The 22,254-nt window shown below is 44.1% G+C and overlaps 1 protein-coding gene across 2 annotated transcripts in view; it reads left to right on the forward strand.

Moving 5' to 3' along the window:
- The window catches only part of VEPH1 (ventricular zone expressed PH domain containing 1), a gene marked incomplete at both ends in the record, with an annotated part of 82,916 nt that overhangs the window by 52,108 nt on the left and 8,554 nt on the right, over positions 1 to 22,254 (forward strand). The window contains 3 exons of one of the 2 annotated variants that reach the window (XM_082318993.1): positions 3,538 to 3,677; positions 7,660 to 7,794; positions 13,680 to 13,797. In XM_082318993.1, the coding sequence (XP_082175119.1) occupies positions 3,538 to 3,677; positions 7,660 to 7,794; positions 13,680 to 13,797 (393 nt within the window). The remainder of the gene's footprint in view (positions 1 to 3,537; positions 3,678 to 7,659; positions 7,795 to 13,679; positions 13,798 to 22,254) is intronic. The other variant, XM_082318994.1, reaches the window with a different exon arrangement.

Genomic DNA, 22,254 nt, shown 5'->3' on the forward strand with positions numbered 1-22,254 from the left:
TCCTCAAGGCAACATTCTCCTGTAATATATTCACGTTTTCAGGCCTACGTAAGAGGAAAGAGTGCCATATTTCCTTACACCAATGAGTGTGCCTCTTTTTTTGGTATATTCAGTGAAGCGAAGAGCAGTGGCCCCACTTAAGCTCCTCTTTCCATTGCTGTCTCAGAGCAAAGGAAATATCTTCAAAGTTGTCCTCTGCTAAATGCACTCTCTAGAGACAAATACGGATGGGTTTTCTTGTTGGCTCACCCGTGGTTTAGGAGAGCTGGGGCTGGCCTAGGTCCTTCCTCCTGTGTCTTTGGAGGGGAGTGATCCGGATGACGTTTGAGGTCCTGTTCAGCTCAACATCATTTTGACTTGGTTCACAAAGTCCCTGTCTGGGGGGAAAGCTCACCGCCTGGTCTGACCCTCTGACCTCCTAGTGCCTGTGGCTTTTCTTCTGCTCTTTCCTTCTGGCCCCATATTGGCTTATGCATCTGCCTATGATTAAAGACTAATGAACACCCCATTGGTTTCCAGATGACCCAAGCTCCATCTGCTGTAACGTTGCTGATTATACCGTGTAAGTGATCCTCTGAGGAAGGAGTGCTGTTATCATCCTTTTCTCTACAGTCGGTACAATCTGGTTGGGTCCTTGCGTTCACTTCCAAATATTATGCATTGTCTTGGCCTGTGTGTTTCCCCACAGTATGCGTAGTGACTCTACTGTTTTTTGTGGAATCTAACTTTAATCTTCCCGTGCCTTTACATCTCAGATCTCTTCTCTTGGGCTACAGTAGAGTCTCAACGAGCTCTGCAGTCCCAGCTTGACACTGGTGACTTCCTTTTCTTGGCAAATTCAAACAGCTTTGTCAAAGGATAATAAAGTGGTTACCACTTGCCAGCTTCTGAAGTTTTTCTCCCCCAGCCTAACAGCCATCTGGCCTCTCTGTAGCATCTTCGGCAGGTTCCAACATCCCAGTTTTGAATTTTCTGTGTTTCTAGTGACAATCTGATCCATTGATACTTTTCCTCAAGGGACCCATCATTTTGTACCCCTGGTAAACTGATTCCTCACATGTGGTGTTTTTATGTGAACTACAGAATTTATTACATTTCTCTCCTATGCTTTCACATCTTGATTAGATGAAAAATGTTAAAAACAACAAGTATTTCAAGATGGTCTATTGTTGGACAGAAAGGCTGCCTTCTGATATCAGTCTGCCTTGTTGCTGGCTCTCATTGTCAGTAGCTTCAAAAGGCTGTGCTATTTAAACTGTCTTCCGTTAGCCATATTTTCTAAAAAGTTACAGCTCTTTTTTCCAGTTAGGATATTTCCTTACAGCATTTTATTCCTACACCTTCACTGCACGGTGACTCACCAGGACAGCACGAGACTCTGAGTAATGTTCCCTGCACAGCTGGCCCGTGTCAGCCTTCTCAACTGCGTGATTCATTTTGTGGATGCTGCACGGTGAGACCTGGCTGGCCGACTCCGCAGGAGCCTACGCTGCTCTCTGCTCTCCTTGAAAATGCTTTGGCTTTGACTCTGCAGGTGCTGGCAGGACAGGGCCACGGGAGAGGTGAGCATCGGTGGCTTTGTGCATGGATCAGTCTAGCAGGCTGATCTGCAAGTGCAGGGCGGTTTGTCTGTCTGTCTGTGTGTCATTTCTGTCTTTAGGTAGGAAACAAGTGCAGCAGCAGCAGCTGGTGGGGCCAATTGTTCCCCTCCCCTTCCAAGTTCAACTCTCCAGCTGGGTGAAGAGGATGCAGCTCTCCCCTGTGTTTGCATTAAGGTCATCATCTAGGGACCTCCATCTTTTTTTTTTTCCATGCCTTTTTACCTTGGATAGCCACTTGGTCCCATTCAAAGGGGCTATAAAATGAGATTCCACTATTTTAAGTTAATAAAGAAGTCTGATTAGGTTATGCCTAACATGCTGTTATCATTATGAGTAGTCATCCAAAGACAGAAAACGAGGGTTCGAGGTCAATATTTTGCAAAAGCAGAATCATGCATCTCAAGGGCTTCATTACCAGTTAAAACCAGCATGGGAAGTTCAGAGTCAGGTAACATTACGTAGCATAGAGCTTTTGAACTGCCTTGTTGATCCCAAGGGACACCTTCAGAGTGCATGTAACCTCTGCGGGATTTTTATCAACAGATGAGATGATCGCAGATGGCATAAATGGTTGGTGTTTGACAGAGCAGTGAGAATTGGGGATGCTTTGTCTGTAGTGCACTGGAGCTGGGACTGTGAGTGACACTGAGTCACAGCTGTGAATAGACATATCCCACCTTTCCTGCTGTGTAACTGTATATGCGTTTGCAGTCCCTTGTCCTGTTGGACCTGGAGCTCCATGCCTTTTCTTTCTCTATGTGTTTTTTTGCTGTGAAGTCTGTCGCTGCACCAGCAGTCGTGGCTTGCAGGTTCTGACAGCGGCTGCCCTCGTACTGGCTTGCCGATTTGAGCAAGTCACTGTGTCGCGTTGCCCCTTGCAGTATGGCAGCAGCAGTGATTCCTCTCCCTTGTGTGTTGTGCCTCTCGGCGAATGGCTGCAAAAGCTCCAGCGTCCTGGCTTAGCGTGTAAAGGAATTGGGTATGGCAAGCAGACCCGGAGCATACGTGCTTGATGAGAAGCAGGGTTTGTAGAACCTGGAGCCCCTAGAAGCCAGGCTGTAGCCAGAGCATCTCTGCACAGGCAGGTTCAGGCAGACCTGAGCTTGGGCTGGGGCTCCTGGGTGGATGGGGAGAGGGGCTGCAACTGGGAGCCCTCATGGTGCGGGGCAGGACCTGGTACATCAGCTCCCCACCATGTTGCAGGGCTCAGCGAACACTCAGTAACGCTCTTCTTTGAAACTGTGGTATTTCTGATGGTGAATTTATAAGATGCCCTGTACAGCAAACATGATGCGTGCACAGTAGTGTTGTAAATCAATTTATGCATTTTTTGGCTCCTGGAGGATCCATTGCAAAGAGGAAGAGTACCAGGGCTTTTACCAGCAGCTGCATGAGCCCATTCCTGGCTGGGAGCTGCGTGCTGCACTCCTCCATCCCTACAGACACCAGCTTTCAGCCACGCAAAGTCTCGGCAAGGATCCCACAGATGTCAGGCCCCCATATGGCTGTTTCCTAATATGGGATGTTTTTTTCCAACAAACTCTTTAAATAAGAATAAGTGATGCACAGTTTTGACATCTGTCTGGTTCAATAAACTAAACAACGATACTGAATGCAGGAGAAAGCACAAAGAAGATAAACAGCCTGACTGTGCGCTGTCTTGCACCTTTTGCATTTGGGAGTAAATGATTACTACATAAGATTTAAAGCACTGGAGACTAAATTTCTCCAGTACTGTCAGATGGCTTGCGTTTAATTTAAGGGTACAGACACAGCAATGCTCTTCTGAACGCTGCAGGAGTTGACCCAGACTGAGATACCCCCGTAGTGGAAATGTGTGCCTACACACTGCCTGATTGCACGTACACTGGTAATGGACAGTTAGGTTTCTGTCTTTTATGTAGTTGATTTTAACATTCTGTATATTTATTTCTAGATACTGTTAGAAGTTGTGTAGCAAAGCTGTTCTTCAGCTGTCCCCTGAAGGGCCATTACTGCCTGTACAGTAAATCCAGTTTTACCCTCATCAGCCAGCAGCCTCCGCTGTGGATCCACATCATGTTCCTCTTTCAGCAGGTGTGTGCAATACAAATTAGTGGCACTTCTCTATTGTTAACTTTGTAATTAGAAAAAAATGTTTTAATGGTTAATCTCTTTAAATGTGCTTCTAATCCACAGTGCTTTGTGACCCTTGTGATTTCTCAGAAAGTCATTACAGTAGGTTGAAGTGATTTTGCAGTTTATAAGTTTTTATATTTCTATTAAATACAACAAATTCAAACTGTCTGGAGAGATTAAAAAGTCTGGGAATAAAAAAGTGGCACCAAAACTTATTGTCCTTATTCAGGCAAAACTTCCAGTAAGTCCCAGGTGCCTTGCAAATGAGCAGGAGCATTGCAGTGGATTTGTAGGGGACCAGAATCAACCCCAAGGCTGCAGGTGGAGGTTAGAGGGTGCAGCACCCACTGGGATATTTTTACTGCAGAAGTTTTGACTGAGCAGGATTTGCAAATCTGATCAGTGCTGTTCTCCTACCAACCCTAAAGCTATTTTCTTGCGTTTAATACCGTTTCCAAATACAGCCCAGTATTTGGACATACGTGGGATTCCTAATAGGTTACAAGTAGTATGAAATTGTAAGAGAAAACCCTACATTTACACTTCAAGACGAAGCAGATGGCTTTTGTGTTAAAATAGTAAGGTTCAGTTTCTTAACCTACGCAGAGCTGTTCACCACAGTTCATCCCGCCCTAATGCAACCTTAGAAATAAAAGGGATTTATCTGAAATTTAGAACATGCATGGTGAGTTATGCTGTGAATTTAACAGCTCAAATCACTCTTCCGTGTGTTTGCTCCTAGAAACAAATACAAAAAATGTTTTTTAAAAATGGAGGTCAGTAGGAGTATTTGGGTGCTTCAGTGCAAGAAGTGATTGCCGTGGCTCCAGAGGTGCCTGTGTGAGCTGTTTCTGGGGACCGGGGCTTTGCTGTGGATGAGGAACGAGGATGGTCAGGGAAGGAGAGGACAGTGACAGAGCAGAGCATAGGAAGCAAAGAAAAGCGGACGCAGAAACAGGGGTGGGAAGACAACGTGAAAGGTTGAAAATAAAGGAGTTGAATTACTCTGTAAGTGAAAACCTGAAGAAAGAGGTTGACTTTTAAGAGGACTTAGAGAGGATAAATGAATTATGTTACCAATTTATCATTTTATTCCTGATGAGAGGAAAACAGATGTTGAAAAATATGGACAAAAGTACTAAAATGCACTTAAACGAGAAAGGAGGAGTAGAAGCAGAGGAGATGGGTGGCAGAGCTGGCACACCTTGCTCCCTGCTGCGCAGCCTTTGCCGCCCCTGCTGCTGGATTTGCACAAAATGACCTCTGCTCTGTCTGTGGTTCATGGTTTGAATCAGTTGCACTGACAAGGTAATCACTGATCCACCTTTAACCCCTGGTGCCTAGCCTTTTTGTGATACATTTTTCATTGAAAAACCTCTCCCTTTAACACCTTCCCAGATTACCCTGAATTTGGCCCTGCCATTTCCATCTTTCACCAGGACTATTAAGTTTCGCACAGTTCCCAGCTCACAGGGGCAACATTACTTTCCTTCCCCATTCCTCTGCACCCAGGTGCCCATTGCCCCCCTTCCCCATCCCCACATGCCCCTGCTGGGTCCTGCTTCCTTCAGATGCTGCCCCCAAACACTGGTCCCCCCATTTCCCTGGCTTTCCCTGCCCCAGGCTGGGTAATTGCATTTGTCTACTGCAGCTACTCTTTCCAAAACTTTGCTTTTATTCCCTACAGTCTTGCTAGTTTGCTCCAGCTGTGCTAGTGCTACCCCTGGCCCCGGGCTTCTGCGCCAAGGAGCCCCCAGCAGAATCCCCCCATGCTGCTGGGGCCAGGCTCGAAGCAACGTGGTTTAGTTTGTGTCTTTGCAAAGATGCTGTAAACACAGCACTTAATACGCCTTTTTATGGGGAAAAAAAAAGGTTCCTCCTGTGTTGCACCAAGCGTTTGAGCCTGCTGTGCTGATGCACAGGATGGTGTTTAATGTCAGATAATTTATGTTTTTCTTTTGTTGAAAATCCTAAAGCTTTTAAGTACTGGATATATAACTATTATTAAATTAAATACAGGGCACCAAATTCAGCCCTGGGGTAATGTTATTTAAGCCTGTGAAATTGTACAAGAGATAAATTTGATATAAAATATATTTATAGTGTGTTAATAATGAATTAAATGAAAGACTGGTGATAAAAATGTAGTTTTCAGCAGATCTGTCATAGATTCACAGACAGACGACTAATATATGGTTTCTGAAGGTTTCAATACCAGTTACTGTATCTTTATTCCTTTTTTGCCAGTTGCTCCATATTCTGTTTGACATTGCATTCTGCAAAAGGAAAAGCAAGGAGAAAGACTTTTTCTCTCAGGTCTCCAGAACAGATCCTTAATTTCACGACCCTGCTTTCTATTGAATTTTTAAAATATTAGTGAATAATTATGTTATGTCTCAAAACCCTTGGATGGAAGTTGTGAAACGGCAAATTATTAGTGCAGGGCAGTAGGAAGAGAAGTGTATGTCACTGCAGATCTGAGAAATTGTCTTACATTTAAATGATGATTAACGAAAGGAAAAAAATTAGAATAAGGGGTGATGTTAGGTTATTCAATAGACAGGATGCTTAGTTTCACAGATTCATTCATTGAAATAACCCTCTAATGCTACACGATTTATGGCTTAATTTCCCTCATCAGGTGGGACAGTGTCACGCCGCTGTGGTAGCACCAGCGAGTAAGGGGCTGTCTGATGTGTCCCTTTCTAACACCTTCCCTAAAGCCGCTCATAAATTTGCCAAACGCGAACTACTTGGGCTGCCATTTTCTTGTGCCAGGTGGCTGCCTGAAGCTGACTGCTTCTCCCTTTTAATTTGGACAAAATGATCCGGCTCTTTCTGACAGCTTAGCTGGAAAAAATGCATTGCTTCAGCCACGATAAAAATTCCTGGTTGTGTCCTACTGAAGTGTGTCTGTGTCAGTTGGATGCCAGACAGTGGGATTAGGGTTGTTGGGTTTCTGCTTAGAAAGAGAAGAAGGAACATCCATCCAGGAAACTTGCGTTAAAAGGACATCGTTCATATTACGAAATCAAGTACTTGAAATATGAAAAATCAGATTTGCTTGTGCACTCTTAACTTGGCTCCTGCATGCAAATGCATTTTTTAATTACAAGATCATGTAGCAGATATAGTAGAGGCAGAAACGCTAAGCTCTCTCAGCCGTAGTAGTGTTCTTGTAACGCTGACTTTGTGCGCAGTTTATACAACGAAGTACTTAACAGTCTTGAAATACTAGAATAATTTAAGGCAGCGTAAGGTTGTATCCTTTCTGTCCTTTGAAATAGGGAGCTTTGGAGGTGAGAGCACCCAACCCAGGTTTCATCCTGTCTTGTGAATGTTCAGGGGATGAAAATTCCTGTACTCTGCCACCAAAATCTGTGTTGAACGTGCTCTGCGGAGTTTTTTCTCTTGCGTTTCATCCCACTGTGTGTTCAGCGCAGTCGCAAACACTGCCCTGTTACTCTTCCCTGCACAAGGACCAAGAGCTGCAGTCAGGTCCAAATAAACATATACAAATCTGCAATGGTGCTAAGCATCTCTTCGCATTAACTGGTAAATGACATGTCTTTTTCTAAGAAGATGCACGTCACTGAGATATACACCTGGTTCACAAGGCCCGTGCTGCTAACATTTTGATAAACTAGCATTTCAATACAAAAACGACATGCAACTTGCTATGCGTAGTGGTAGCTGACAGATAATCTTTGGTGAGCCACAGACCTTAAAGACATGTAACGTACAATAAAAAAAGCCCCAAAGGAAATTAAATATTTGAGGATTTATCTAACCGTGTGCATATTGATCCATTGTAACTCCTTACAAAGAAATGAACTAATCCCTGGTTATTCACATGGCTGTCCCACTGTAAGAACAAGATGCTCTTTGTTAATGGCCAAGTAAAAAATGCTTGAAATCCTGTTTTCAACATTTTCTTCAGAGCTTGTTTGCAGAACCTTTGTCCATACAGAGTAATTCTGTGCAAGTCCTTAAGGCCCTGTGGGAGAAGACACAGCTCAAGGGGATGCACAGTTTTGAAACTGCCATGATCCAGTCTACGTTTCCACACCAAAAGGTAAGCTATTTTTTTTCTCAGAAAAAAAAAAAGAAAATAGTAGAAGAACTTTGCCCTGACTTTTAGAACAGCTGTACAAAGACCTTTACAATAGCTACAGCAAGTCTTTGCTGTGCTCAAATCGTGAAAAACAAAACCCCTTTCCCTGCCCCTTCCCCTTCTTTGCCTTAGTTCTGTTGTCTTCTGAGCATTTGCGCTTACTGCCGTGCCAAGTCCTCTTCTCCTGGATGACCATAGGTGATCCATAGCGTGTGCCTCTGACCTCTCTTTTCTATGAAGCACTCAGCTTGTGGGGATGTTGAAAAACGTTCACCAGCCATTATATTTTCAACCTCCGCAGAGGGTCCACAGTGTTGTTTTGTACTGTGCTTTGAAAAGTCTCCAGGCTTGTTCTTCACCCCCTCCTACACGCTTCATGTGGATTGTTCCTGACATGATGAAAACTAGTGATGCTACATATGGATTTTTTCCTGCTCTCAGTTTCACTCTAGATTCGGATTAGCTGCCACTATGGACTGTTTGGCAGCCACTTGGAAATTCAGCTAGTTAAACACAGACTTGGATTTTACGGAAACGATCATTTGCACATGCACCATTAGTTACCCCCATCAATTTAAAAGATTACTCTTTCAAAGCTGTTTACTGTCTCCAGGATTTCAGCGAATGCTATTTCAAAGCTATTAATCAGGCTTCTTGGAAAAAGACGCTGTAGGATTGTAAAACAAATATCTGTTTATTTCTGAACATCTCCATCCAGCTCAATTGGATGAAATGGATTGTCAAACATGACTTTTAAATACTCTGTCTCAGAATATTGTATGCATGAAAATGTCTGACTGAATAAGATTAATTTACTAAGGTTATGGCTGATTTAACCTTCGGCTGGGGCTGCACAGCTAGAAGGCGCGTCCCCTGGGTGGTGGATAGGGGATCCCTCTCTGGAGGGTGCACCGGATAAAATTGAAGAAGGTGCTGTGAACCAACGCAGCCTAAGGGAAGGCCACCCTGACAGAAAAACCACTGGCCCTCCAAGTCATGGGGGTTGGGCAGGAGGCCAACTACCTCCTCCTGGAAAAAAAAAAAAAAAAGTTGCAGAAATGACGAGCATCAACTCGGAGATGGAGAAAATCAGTAATGAAGTGAGGAGGAGCAGATGGAACTGGATCGGTCATGTCTTGAGGAGAAAACCAACAGAAGACTGCGCTGTGGCCCTTGGGACTCCAGAGCACGCAGCCGCAGACCGATCGAAGTGGAAGAACGATGTTCACGCCTTGTGTGCCTCCTGGCACTGAGAGAATTCAGATTCAGATGGCTGATTTAAAAGCAGGAGTTTTGTTAGAAACACCTTCTGAACCCCCAAGATAATGTTGCATTGAAGTGGGAACTCCTGCTGCGGCTTGTAAGAGGAGTAGGGGATCCCAATATCTTATGGGCCAGTTTTACTTAGACACACAGTGGAGCTTGCACTAAGTATTTTAGCTGCTATTGAAATCCTAGCTTGACTCATCCAAAGGCATTAGAACTGCTTCTCTGTTCAATACTGGCTTAACTTGAGTCCGTGCCAAGATCTACTAGTCGAAAGTTGGAGCCTGTGGAGTGTAAAAGAGTTTGGGGGGAATAAAGAGCTTAGGGAAGAGCATGCCTTCATGGGTAGGATTAGACGTAGTGCATCATGCACACAAAGCCTACAAAACATGCCCAACACCCTAGAAACGTGATTAGTCTCCAGTGCATTGGTTGCATAATCCTACTACTGCTCAGATACTAATATTTGGCCTATTTTGGGAACTTTCGTCACTCCATGACAATTAGAGTATCTTTTGAGTTCCCAAAATAGCAGAGCTGGAAAATGAGATACTGATCTTCACTGATATAATGAATTAAGTGGTGAGTTGAAGTTCGGAAACTCCAGGAGGTGCAGATTGCCTAACAGCCTTTGGGGGCTGAAGACAGTCAGGCAGATGTAATGCATCTGAAATGGTAAAAGATTTTAATATTCAGTCTTTGTCTCCACAGTATGCTGCTGGATTTACTTTCTCAGGTTTGGTTTTGCTTATTAATATAAAACATGAGTTTGTTTCTAGTGCAATTTCCATTCAGTTTACTGAGAAAAGTCCCATTGAATTTTCTGGGAGTGAGACCTAGGCCTGCCATAAGGAAGGTTTCCTTTAGCTTTTACGTTCCCAAAAAATCCAGCCGGAGCATTCCTGGCATGACCTAGTCTTTACTTTGCTTGACAGACTAAGCTTCTGCAGTAATTTGAAATTTTTGTTTCCGAAGTTCTTCCCATTGCTAATAGAATTTCAAATATTGTGAATCATTTGACAAAATGATTGTAGTTGTTAATATTATTCCTCTGCCAGTAGCGCAGGAAGCAAAATTATGGGTGTGTGGTTCTTTCAGTAAGCAGAGCACTTTAAATTAAAAGTATTTTGAAATCTGTTGATATAAATGCAGTATCAGCATCCTGTATTGTATTAAGTTTTATGCATCGTGTGACAGCAACGTCTGAATGCTTTATTGGAACCGAGGAATTTCTGGGCTGCGAGCACGTGGGGACGGTCTGACCCCAGCAGCCAACAGGAGCCACAGCGGAGTCAGTGCTGCGACACTGCTCTGCAATTGCTCTGCTTTTGCCCTGTGACCCTGTGGCTAGTCCAGAGTACATGAATTCAGAAGCATTTTGCAAACCTGGAGAAAAATCTATTACATCAATGATTTGTTCCAGAGTAAATTCTGAGAAATAGTTTCAGATTTACATCGCTGTAAGCTATTTCTGAATTTGGCCCAGGATGCGTGTGCAAGGGATTGCAGCGAATACCTGGCTTACAGAAAGCATGTCGTGTTTCACTGGCCAGCCTGTTCATGCCACAAAAAATATTTATACAGCATGGCTTAAGATGTGCCAGAAGTAAAGCATTTCCAGATGTACATCCTTACAGATTTCCGTTCGGTTGCTTCATAGTTCTTTATCAAAGTACACACAGGCCACATTACAAAAACTAAGCCGGTTTTGAGCTCATTGCTGAATTCTTTGTGTTGACTCACGCTGTGTCAGAACAGTGAGATGGTGACTACTTTACGAGCCCCATGTGATGCCTTAAGAGAGTCTTTTGTTGAGCAGCGTTGCAAGAGAATAATTAACATTTTTAAGCCATTGTTAGTTCTCTTCTTCCCTTTCTTTGCTATCTCAGTTTACGCAGTGCATTTTCACAATGGAGTCACTGAAGTTTTCAAGGTGATGGAGCATGTAGATGAGACAAATCTCTCCTCTCCAATTAGGCTTTTTCCCTGTGCTTCTCCTCCTGAAATAAGTGGCTTATTGCAGATTATTTCAAGTGTACTAGAGTACAGAGTGGAAAAGAAAGATTGCTGCATTGATATTTCGGTGATATTTGTTCTCTTTCAGTCTAGAGTTGGCTCATTGCAGCCACTAAAGTATTTTTCACAGGATGGCGAAGCTCCTAGGCTTTTTGCTCAGTGTAATCCGCGTGCCCTTATGAAGTCCTGCACAGACCCACTGAGAGCAGCACCATCGTTATTTTGCCCATCTTGTATCCCCCCAGATGCCACAGCAGGAGGAGGATCAGGCACATCGGGGCAGGGCACCTTGCTGCCCATGCTCTGCTCTGCTGTCCCCTGCTCGCTGGGACATCTGTCCCTCCATCGGGAGCCTGCAGTGGAGAAGAGACCCTGGGGGGCTGGTGTAGTCTGTCCCTCCCGAGGACTCGGCTCTCCTGCCCAGGGAGGCGTCTGCTCAGGATCCCACACCACGCACGAAGTATCTGAAGGGAGGCAGGGAGCCTCAGACCGTTGGACCCACCGACTGGCAGGAGAAACACAGAGAGAAGCTGCACAGTGCTCCTGCTACACAGCACAGCAGTCAGCTAAACTCCTTGAATGTATAGAATTCCTCTTTGGAGGAAAATAAGAACTTCAGCAATGTATAAAGAGCAGTTACAGAGCAAAATAATCAAGTTTTACCTGCGATCCCCAGTATAAGCCTGCTCGAGCGTGCTGGGACAGGGCAGCCCAGCAGCCGACTGCGCAGAGGTACGGATGCAGCCCTGACCCCAGCGAACAGGCACACGAGGCATAAGGAATTGAACAGCCAGGTGTTAAGAGGGAGCCCACCCAAGGCAGCCAGGGAGTGCAGGGGACCTCTCTGCTTCAGCCTGGCTGCTTATCTCCCATGCAAGGATGGACAGAAGAGCAGGGCTGTGGGGCTGCCGCCCTGCAGCACTCTCTTGCAGACAAAGCCAACGTGTGTCCGGGACCTTTGTCGGGTGATCGTTGTCTTCCTGTGTGTTGTGAAGACCATTTCTCTGCATGTTCCTGCTGGAAAGGGAAGAAAACCATAGTCGTTTGGAGCTTCTAAGGTGATGTGAGTCGTGCTCCCCGTTCTGCCTTGCCATCCTTCTTTCAGACAGCCTAAAATCCATCAGGAGGTGGCCTCTGGTGTGCAGAGGGTGCAGGCACCCAAGAGCCCCCACTCGACGTTTTGCTCAGCTGAGCTTGTTATCCGGGGTGATGGCCAGAGGTCTGAAGTGGTCTTGGGCATTTTGATTCTTGGGAAAACAGCCGTTTCCTGGCCATTTCCCAGGTTGAAAGAGGCCGGGGAGGAGAGACACCATGCTGTTGGGTCTCCCTGAGCCAGCCAGTCTCCTGCTCCCTCTCCTTCGCTAAAGCTTGCCTGAAAAGACCCGAATTGAACAACTCCGTCCTTTGCGCAGCCTTGTTTAGTGCATTGAACTAACGGCCCTTGGCAAGGGATGGTATTTTCTGCACTGACTGCGTAACTCCGTGTTTTCTTTGGGCTGCTGTGTGTGGTGTTGCAGATCTGTGAAGACCCCACGCAAATAAATAGGAATGTTTTCTGAGCGGTCCTGGCAATTCCCTTTCTGTTTGCTGTTATTGGTAACTTGGTTGCTGTTATTTAATGCCAACGTCTGTTTAAGTGGGAAATCACAATCTGTTTTAAAATTAAATAACAGGGTTTAAAATCCACGGAATTATAGTGTGTTATTATTTGCCTCAAAACCAGTACCGTCTGGCTTTTCTCATGCTCGAAGCTGCAAGTATACTTTCTGTAGGTTTCTTTGATCAAGTCAGACATTCAGTTTACTTTGCAGATGCATAATCCTTACTTTCCTGTCTTGTCACTGGCAATATAATGTCACATTTACTTGGGTGTGTTTTGCGTGAGAGAAATCAGCCTTGTTGTTGCTGGGTTTTTGGAAATGTTCATATTAACATTCACATTAAACATTTGTGTTATTGTTTCTCACAGGCAGCTGGGTTCAGAGCCTCTATTCTTTCTTTAAAAAAAAAAAAGGAAAATAAAGTGGTCCCCAGCCACTAACTCTTGCTCTGATGGGTGATCCGGTTGGACAGGAGGAAGTCCCCAGCACTGTAGCATGTTAGCAGAGACCACTACCTTGTGGGTCATTGAAAAAAATCCTGAGAGAGGGCTGGAGGTAATCAAGGTGGTTCAGCGGTTCAGCTGGTGGGAAACGTGCTGGACAGGACTGCTGAGTGCACTGCTGAGAGCAGTGTTGCAGAGGAAAAAAAACCCAGAGCAGTCCTCTGCCTCCTACAGACTTATTTTATATATATATATATACGCATATATATTTTATATATATATATACATATAAGCTGCTACTGATGAGAGAGAGAGAGAGAGAGAGAGAGAGAGAGAGAGAGAGAGAGAGAGATGTCCTGCTTAGCCCATTTGCCCTGGCAGGTTGTTTGCCCACAGGAGACACATGGAAGAGGACACTCATCAGCGCCTGCTGTGCACCCCTCTGTGATTTCAGGTTACAAGCTGTTAACCATGCAGCGGTTCACCTGGTGAGTGAGTTTGGTTTTTCTCATTGGCCTAGGACCTGGACCATGTGCAGATGCACCTGGAAGAAGTGAGGTTCTTTGATTTATTCGGCTACAGCGAGGAAACGGGAACTTGGCAGTGCTTCATGTGCAATAACCCTGAAAAGGCAACAGGTAAGTGGTCTGCCTTCATTGCTGGTGGGCTGTGCGTGGTGCTGGAGCTGTGGTGGGTGGAGGATGGAGCGAAGCTCACAGATAACTCTGTGTCTCTGGTGATGGTGGCAGAGGTTGGGGAAAAGAGAAAGCAAACCTTCCACCATAGCACTGGCATTGTCTATTTTAGCTGGAATTCTCCATTAAACTCCTCTTGTCTCAACATCTCTGGTGAGATATAGTGTCAAGCACAAACCTTATTTAGTGTATGCTTAGAGGGATATAGTCCAAAATTAATGTAGACTCACAAATCTGCATGACTACTAACCCCTGGGGAGTGGGGGGGGTCTGCACCCATCTTGCAGTGTCCAGATAAAGGAGCTGCATCTGCTAGACCATGTCCCAGGCCCTCTGGAGACTGCACAGGTGCCACATGTCAGGGGACTTTGGCCTAGATACTACACCCGATTCATGTTGTCTTCGTTCTCAGAATTATTTGCTTTAAAATAATTGAATCCGTAGTACGCGTCTTCATAGGAACAAGTCAATGCTTAAGAACAGCCATAATACTTCATCTATATTAGCAAACAGGGTGAGTGGAAAATACACTTTTTCCCAGGTAAAAGATTCTAGTGACCTTTTTTTTGAAGCCTTCTGATGACCATGTGCTTTAGATCAGCGTACTGAAATTTGGAGGAACAGCCCTTTTCTTAGATGTTTTTTGCCACTCTGTAAAAGCCTGCACAATTCTGGCCAAGAATTTTGAATATTTTGGCCAAGCCTTTCAATAATTGGGTGTTTCAGCTATTTATTTTAACAGCTAGCATCTCTTTATATTTCATCAACCCTGAATTTAGTAAGTCTTGCAAGAGCGGCACAGCCTCTGCTGCAGGCTGGGCTGCCCGTGCTCATTACATGGGTTTGACCATCTTCCTCCTTCCACAACTCTCATGGGAATGGGCAACCATAAAAGAAATCATGCTTTGAGCTGAAATTTCATCTCAGTACCGTGGTCTTGCTGTAGTTTGTCCATCGCATCAGTGATAGACGTATGTCAAGCTACAAGGAAAAGGAGTCTGTCTTGCTTAAAATTTCGAAGCTTAATGAAATAGCTTTTTCAAAGACATTTAACTAGTCCAAAAAGGGGAGTGTTTATAGCAAGCTATTGATTATGCTGGTAGGACAGCTGTATTAGAGCCAACAGACCAGATGAAGGTGGCAAAGGCACTATTTCTTTATTGATGCCATGGGTTTTGCTGATGATGCTAGTCTGGAGACATCAAAGGACAGCTGACACCTTGCTTCCCTGGTGCTCTCCTGCCAAAGCACTGTGTCCTCCAAGGAGAGGTCTAAGAAGGGCTGGAAGCAGGACGCGGTGCGGGGAGGTCCTTGAGACACAGCGCTGTGGCTCTGCTGCCAGGAGCACAGTGTAGGGACTGGGATCCAGACCCCACTGGTATGACCAGTATAGAGCTGGCATTTTCAAACTGGTCTGAACTCAACGCAAACAGCAATAAAAGAGTGCGACAGCAGGCAGCAATTCCCAGTGAGCTCTTCAGTGCTCTTTGGTTAATACAAGAGCTTACGAAAGCGGGGACCGTCTCTGTGCCACTGGCAAGAGGCTCTTGAGTCTGTTTGCAGAGCACTTGAGCTGACATCTCAAGTAGGGTAAACTGTATACTTTGCCTAACACTAATGGTCTTCGGGAAGTGGGAACGTAACGCCTGCCATGGAGTGCCTGTGGCGGGGGGGGTTTGGCACGCCGCCTCTCGCTCATTCATCGCTATTTCAGGCTGATGAAAAATCACGTCACAGTGTTGTAGGTTGTAGATTTGGTGTCGCAATATCCCACAGAGACGAGGGAGAAGGTCACGTTGCTCCCAAGGGTTCACCATTTCCCCTAGCTGCTGTGAAAAGGCTGCAATGAAATGCACATTCTCCATTTACACACTGGGGTCAACGGAAGGGATTAATACATTCAAAGCTCTGCCCTCCAGCCTGAGCAGTGTCCACCCGGCAGTGCAGCAGTTCTGTCCTTCCCAAGAAGTGCCAAAATCTGCTCTGCATGGAGATGTGCAAGTGCAGGAGCACTTGGCCAGCTGGGCGAGGAGGATCTGCCCTCATCAAGCTTGCCCAGCAGGTCCAGGTACAAATTAGACTTTCATTCCTATATGCTGGTACTTATATAGACCCTTGTAAATTATACTGCCTCTTCTAGGAGTGGAAAAACAATTTTTTTTTTTTTTAGGTTTTCCTTTTTTCTAGCTTGTATCTGTATGATGTCAACTAAAGCCCAATGGAAAAAAAATGCAACTACAGTCCTGCGCTGTTAAGTGAAATGCTACCTTCTCAGCAGCTGCAATAACTTGAGACTTTGCTTTCTTTTTCTCGAGTACCACCAGTACTCAAGAGCATGGAAGATGCCTGGATGCTTGGAAGAAGGTTTTCTCTCCTCAAGCACTGAAGGCACCAAGGGTGGTGCCTGGCGTTTGCAGGGTTATCGCTGCCTGCCTCTCCCCTGTTTAGAAAGGTTTCCAGCCTGTCCTCCTCCCTGCCCAGCCACCGTGCTGTCTCTGCCATAGCCCAGGAGAGGAGGGAGAAGCCTTTAATAAATGTCAACATCTATGAAATCACCATATACCCTTTATTTTAGAGCCAGGGTTGAGAGTTCAGGGATGACTTTGAGGATGGTAAAAAAGCTGGGGAAGGGTCTGGAGCACAAGTCTGGTGAGGAGCAGCTGAGGGAGCTGGGGCTGTTTAGCCTGGAGAAGAGGAGGCTGAGGGGAGACCTTATCGCTCTCTGCAACTACCTGAAAGGAGGCTGTAGCGAGGTGGGGGTCGGTCTCTTCTCCCAAGTAACAAGTGATAGGACAAGAGGAAACGGCCTCAAGCTGCGCCACGGGAGGTTTAGGGTGGATATTAGAAAAAGCTTCTTCACCGAAAGGGTGGTCAGGCCCTGGCACAGGCTGCCCAGGGAAGTGGTTGAGTCCCCATCCCTGGATGTATTTAAAAGACAGGTAGATGTGGTGCTTAGGGACATGGTTTAGTGGTGGACTTGGCAGTGCTGGGTTAATGGTTGGTGATCTTAAGGGTCTTTTCCAACCTAAACGATTCTATGATTCTATGGTCAGGAACAGGAGGAACTAGGCACACAATATTTTTGGACTGCAACTGTCCTTTTTATGAGCAACTACTCTCTTTGTCTCAGTTTAAAGAAAATTTTTTACAAAAGGCTCATTACGAATACCATAATTTTCTTCTCAGCTCTAAAAGCCTTTAGAAGGCCAAGAAAATAAAACATTGTATGGGTCATAAAAAAGCTCAGGTGTAGGAAAGAACGTGGAAGATGGTGCTCAGTGGAATAAAAATCTGCAGGTGAATGACAAATTCACCTTAGTATTGGTGATGTAGAACTGTGGCAGATGGGAAAAGTTGTACCAGAGTGGGAGACGCTCCAGGGTCTTTCTGGGTTTATAAGATCTGAGACAAGAAAGAAGATTCAGAGGTCTCCTTGAATTGGTAAGAAATGTAAAGGCTGTAAAACATCTTTTATTTTCATTCCACTCTGGGGCAGCCCCTTTGAAATCTCAAATACTTTTGAAAGACAAGAAAGTAATTTCTCCCTCTCAGCAATGCTGTTTAGCAACCAAATTCTTCTTTGAGAAGGAATTCAGAGGCAAATTCTTTTTCTATTATTGTCTTCTGGTTTTGGTTAATGTTGGCTTTTGTTGCATTTTTTGGATGCCATGTTGCAAGATGCCATTTATCCTCCAGACTTAAGAAAGCATTATGCCTTAAAGCCTCAATCTTGCCTTAGGATGCCAGATCAATGATGGGTTTTTTTGGATGTAGCTGGGAGGATTTTTGGAGCCAGACTACTCTTGGAGGATGAGTTTGTGAGGAGAGAGGCACTTATGCTTAAGCAATGTGGTGGATGTACTCAAAGTGGCAATTAACCCAGAGAAAGTTTGAATATTTCTCATGCATTCTTCTGATTGCAAAGCATTTCTTATACAACCACACTTTTCCAGAAGTGCTGTTAAATCATCCCGAATTGTTTTTTCCTCCCACCCAGGAAGAGCATTCCCACAAATCCTACTCATCTGCTCAGATACACGTATGTGCCCTGACTGTGTAGCTGGTGTCAGAGCTAGGAAAACCAGGCTACATTTTTCTTTTTTTTTTTTTAAAATGACAACCATTCAAGCACAGATACAAGGCATTTGAAATTTTGGTAAATGCAGTGTGTGCCTCTTGTTAGGAAAAGCTGGCCTTTAAGAGCCTCATTTCAACATAACCTCCTGTATTGACAGCTGGCTTCACAAGCTCTTGCACAAAAAAAATCAGTAGAACCACTTGATAGTTGGAGAGGGAATTGCAGTACATTCCTTATTCTGGAAGCTTACAAAGAATTTGCAGTAATCCCCGTGGGCTGCAGAAGAGACATTGTGCCCATGGGCAATGATTCGGGTAAAACTGAGGGGGTTTTTTATGAATTCCTCTCTAAGAAAGCAATTCACTCAGAATAGCCTACACCATATTAACTTCTGAATACATTTATCTTTTGCTAGCAGTGGTGATTATCGAGTGAACTGAAATATCCCAGCTATAATGCTTGCTTGAAAATTATAAAAAGTGGCATTCAGTAATGTGTCCTTTCCAGGTTTTCAACAAAACCAAATGTGATGATTAATGAGAGAGAGGGAATCCATATTCCCTTAGGTTAATTGCATTTATCTTCATCTGCTTGCCCACCCACACATTCCATTCTTTCAAGTTAAGAGCAGTTTATTATCATTGAGATCATTCATGATTGGACTGAATTTTTGTGGATGATTTTATGTTTCATCAAATGGAAGATTTAATGCTTTGTTTTTTATCTGTCTTGGGTTCATCTTGGAAGAGTTTGGAGGGTTTTTTGCTTTTTATTCAGTACCCAAACTACTTCAACCTTGAGGCATTGTAGTTCTGCAAATAAAGCAAGATGCAGTTAATAGAAAATAATTCCAATGGACGCTTACATCAATGGGTACTATTCAGGGTTAAATTGATTTTGGAGTTAGTGTCTCTATATTGACATGGTTTGAGAAGCAATAGATAGTATAGTAAATAATTCTTCATTTTGAGTTTGGGTAATATTTCTAGCTTTATTGTGTGTTCTGCAGAAAAAAAAGTAATGACAAATATATAGTAAATATAACCTTTTGAATCCTTTAACTCTTTTTTTCAAGATAAAGATCTCATCATACATGTCAGCATACCACCACACAGAGTGATTTCAAACCCAGAGATGATGGTGATCACCTAGTTTGACCTTCTATAAAACAATAGTCAAATAATCTAGTCCAATAATGCTTATATCAAAGAAATGTTTTCTCTTTGATCTGTATTGCTTTTGCATATTTTTCTAAAGATGTCTAAACCTGATTTTTAAAAGTCAATTGAAGGAGAACCCATGACGTGCCTAAGTTGTTGCTCGGGTAACTTAACCATACTGTTAAAATGTGTGTTTATTTCTAGTCTATCTCCAAACACTGCATCACATTATGCCCTTCCCTGCTATGCGGAAAATCTCTATTTGTAGACTTCATCATGTCACATCTTGATCTTTGCTTGGGCAAATTAAGGAGAATACACACTGCATTAGTTTCTCGTGATATGAATAATCATATGAAAGATCAGTCTTAAATCATTCTTGTATCACTTCTCTGAAGTCTTTTAATTTGTCCTTATTCATGCAAGGTGAAGAAATCAAAACTAGACATAATTTTGCAATAATTAATATGGGTATAAGGAATGCGCACACCGCAGTGGGCAGCTGATTGCATTTTTAAAAAATCTTCTAACTGTGTTAGAAGTACAGATGCTTCTTTCATAGAACCATGCTCTGCTGTGGAAAGCAGTGGGGGTCACCAGCTACTGAATTTGGTTTTGGGAAGAGTTCAGACAGAAGAGTAAAGCTCTGCATTTCTAAGGCAGTACGGATTTACTCATGATGCCCCTTGCTAACAGAGCTCCATGCGCTTACTCCTACTTTGCACACAGCAGGCATTCAATGGCTAAAGTGGTGACTGAGTAAAGTCCCAGTAAGGATTGGAACAGGCTCCACCAAGATGTTTGGGGGCTGAAGCTCTTGCCCTGTGAGGAGGGCCTGAGGCACAAGGGCTGGTGCAGGCAGAGCTCAAGGGAGACTTCACAGTAGTCTGTCCGTAACTCAAGGAGGTCACCAAGAAGACAGAGCCAGGCTCTTTTCAGTAGCGTGTGGTGGGAGGGCAAGAAACAGCAGGCATAAATGGGAACAAGAGAGGTTCAGGCTGGCTACAAAGGAAAGCTTTCCCCACCATGAGGATGATCAAGCACTGGAACAGCTTGCCTAGAGATATTGTTGAGATTTTCAAGTCCTGGATGGATAAATTCATAAGCAACCTAGCCTGACCCCATAGGTGACCTTGCTTTCAGCAGGAGGTTGGACGAAAGACCCCTTGAGCTCCCTTCCAGCTGAATTATTCTGTTATTCTGTGAAGTTAACCACAATGAAAATAAGCAAAAGGACTTAGAAAAATATTGGAAAAGAGCTTCATTCTTATCTTCCATGAATCTTTTTCTCCTAATCAGACCCTCAGACATACTGGCATCAGATTCATTACAACGACTTTGGAAGCTGACATCAGAATTCCCCATGGGCTTCTTTGTGGATGTACATGAGAAGTGCTCTGTTAGCATTGCTTCCAGCCACCGGGTGCTTAGAGAGAGATCAGCATTTCTTTAGTAAATCCTGGTTTTGAAAGATTTTGGCCATAAAAATCCACTTTAGGCCAAAATTGCACATTCACTTACTTTCTCATGTTGCGTTCCTGACCACCAACCATCTTCTTGTATCTTCTGTTCCCCGATCTTCTGGTCCCCGAACTTTTTGTGCTTTACACCTTCTTAGTTTGGGTTAAAGCGTGTTCCTACTGCACTGGAATCAGTATCGAAGCCATTCCCATGGGACCAGGAGCCAGGCAGATGCACAAGACCCAACCACTGAGCAATTGTCTTTTCATATCAAGTCCTTCTTTTGCTGTATCTAGATGTTTATACAGCTGTCATCATTCTCTGAAAGTCACTGTGCACATTATGAATTCTTTATTGTTATCATGTAGGAGTAAAAATTCTTTTCCTGTCCTATCTTTGTCATTTTTTATTAAAGTGAAGTTCTCTCCTCTTTCTTTTATGCACGCTCCAGGAAAGCTTGCTTCTTGGTGCTGCTGGTTTGAATTTCTCAGATTCACAGCTTTTTGCTCTCTGTCTCTCACTGGGTAGACTTTGTCATAGTGGTTCTGACACTTCATCTTGGGAGACGATATGGAGCCATGCCCTGTTATTATCACCCACATGCTACTGAGACGGTAATTTCCTGACACCAAATTGTATATTCTCATGGTGAGAAAACATCCTCCACCAAGAGAGTGCACAGTGAATGGCAAATTATGGGAATGACAGAGATATTACCCTGTACATCATTAAGTTAGAAATTTGATGAGGCATTTGCACAATAAGCAAAATGTCAGCTTAGATGCTGTTTAAAAATAATTATAAAAATGTAAAACTTCTTATCAGTTCTCACGAATCTGACAAATTATAATGCTGATTTTATAAATGGGGAACAAAGTCACCAGAAGACAAATTGGCTGGTACAAGAGCACGAGGACTTGTACTCAGACCTGCCAGACAGCTGCCGGCCCTATGGGACTGTCCTTTTGCTCAGCTCCCAAAGAGGAATCACTCTTAAGGACAACCATTGTGGGTATCCCAGCAAATCTCAGCTGCAGAAATGGCAGACAACACCCGATACAGCCTTAGAAAGCTGTTTAGGAAGAAAACCAGCCCTTCTGTTCCCAGTATGTTTCCCCCATGAAGCTGCTGTTGGCAGATGGTGTCCCCTCTAAGAGGACATCAGCGCAGCCACAGGCAGAAATGACCACGCAGTCCTGCTCGGGTGAAAAAGCCAAGGCTCCTCTCAAGTCTGATGGACCCAGTTTTTTTGCAGAAACAAATTTATCTGAAAAAAAAAAAAACAAAAACCAACAAAAAACAAACCCAGCTTTTTCCTTGCTCAAAATGGATTCTTATTTTCTCCAGTACTTTTTTGTTCAGTGGCATTTGATAATATCTTGTGTGCATCTTGTTACCTGTGTGAGCCGGATTTCAGCTGCTTTCTGCTCTGTTTGAGCAGGGTTAGTTGTTATTAGGAAGCTTTGCCACAGGATGTTGTTTCTCTTGTCTAGAAAATGGGGAGTGTACCCACGCAGGATTTTTTTGCCATCGATTCATCGGCAGTTAATTCTACTTGTTATATTAGTGTAAATTCGGTGTAGACTGCATGGCACGAGGCTCCTTCACAAAGGCATCTGCCCTGGACCAGTGCTTCAGAAACCCACGTCAGGGAGGTATGTATGGAGTTTGGGTGTTTTGGTCTGCCCTGTGTTGGTTTTC

Source organism: Platalea leucorodia, assembly GCF_965183815.1.
Source record: "Platalea leucorodia genome assembly, chromosome: 8".
NCBI classification, from domain to species: Eukaryota; Metazoa; Chordata; class Aves; order Pelecaniformes; family Threskiornithidae; genus Platalea; species Platalea leucorodia.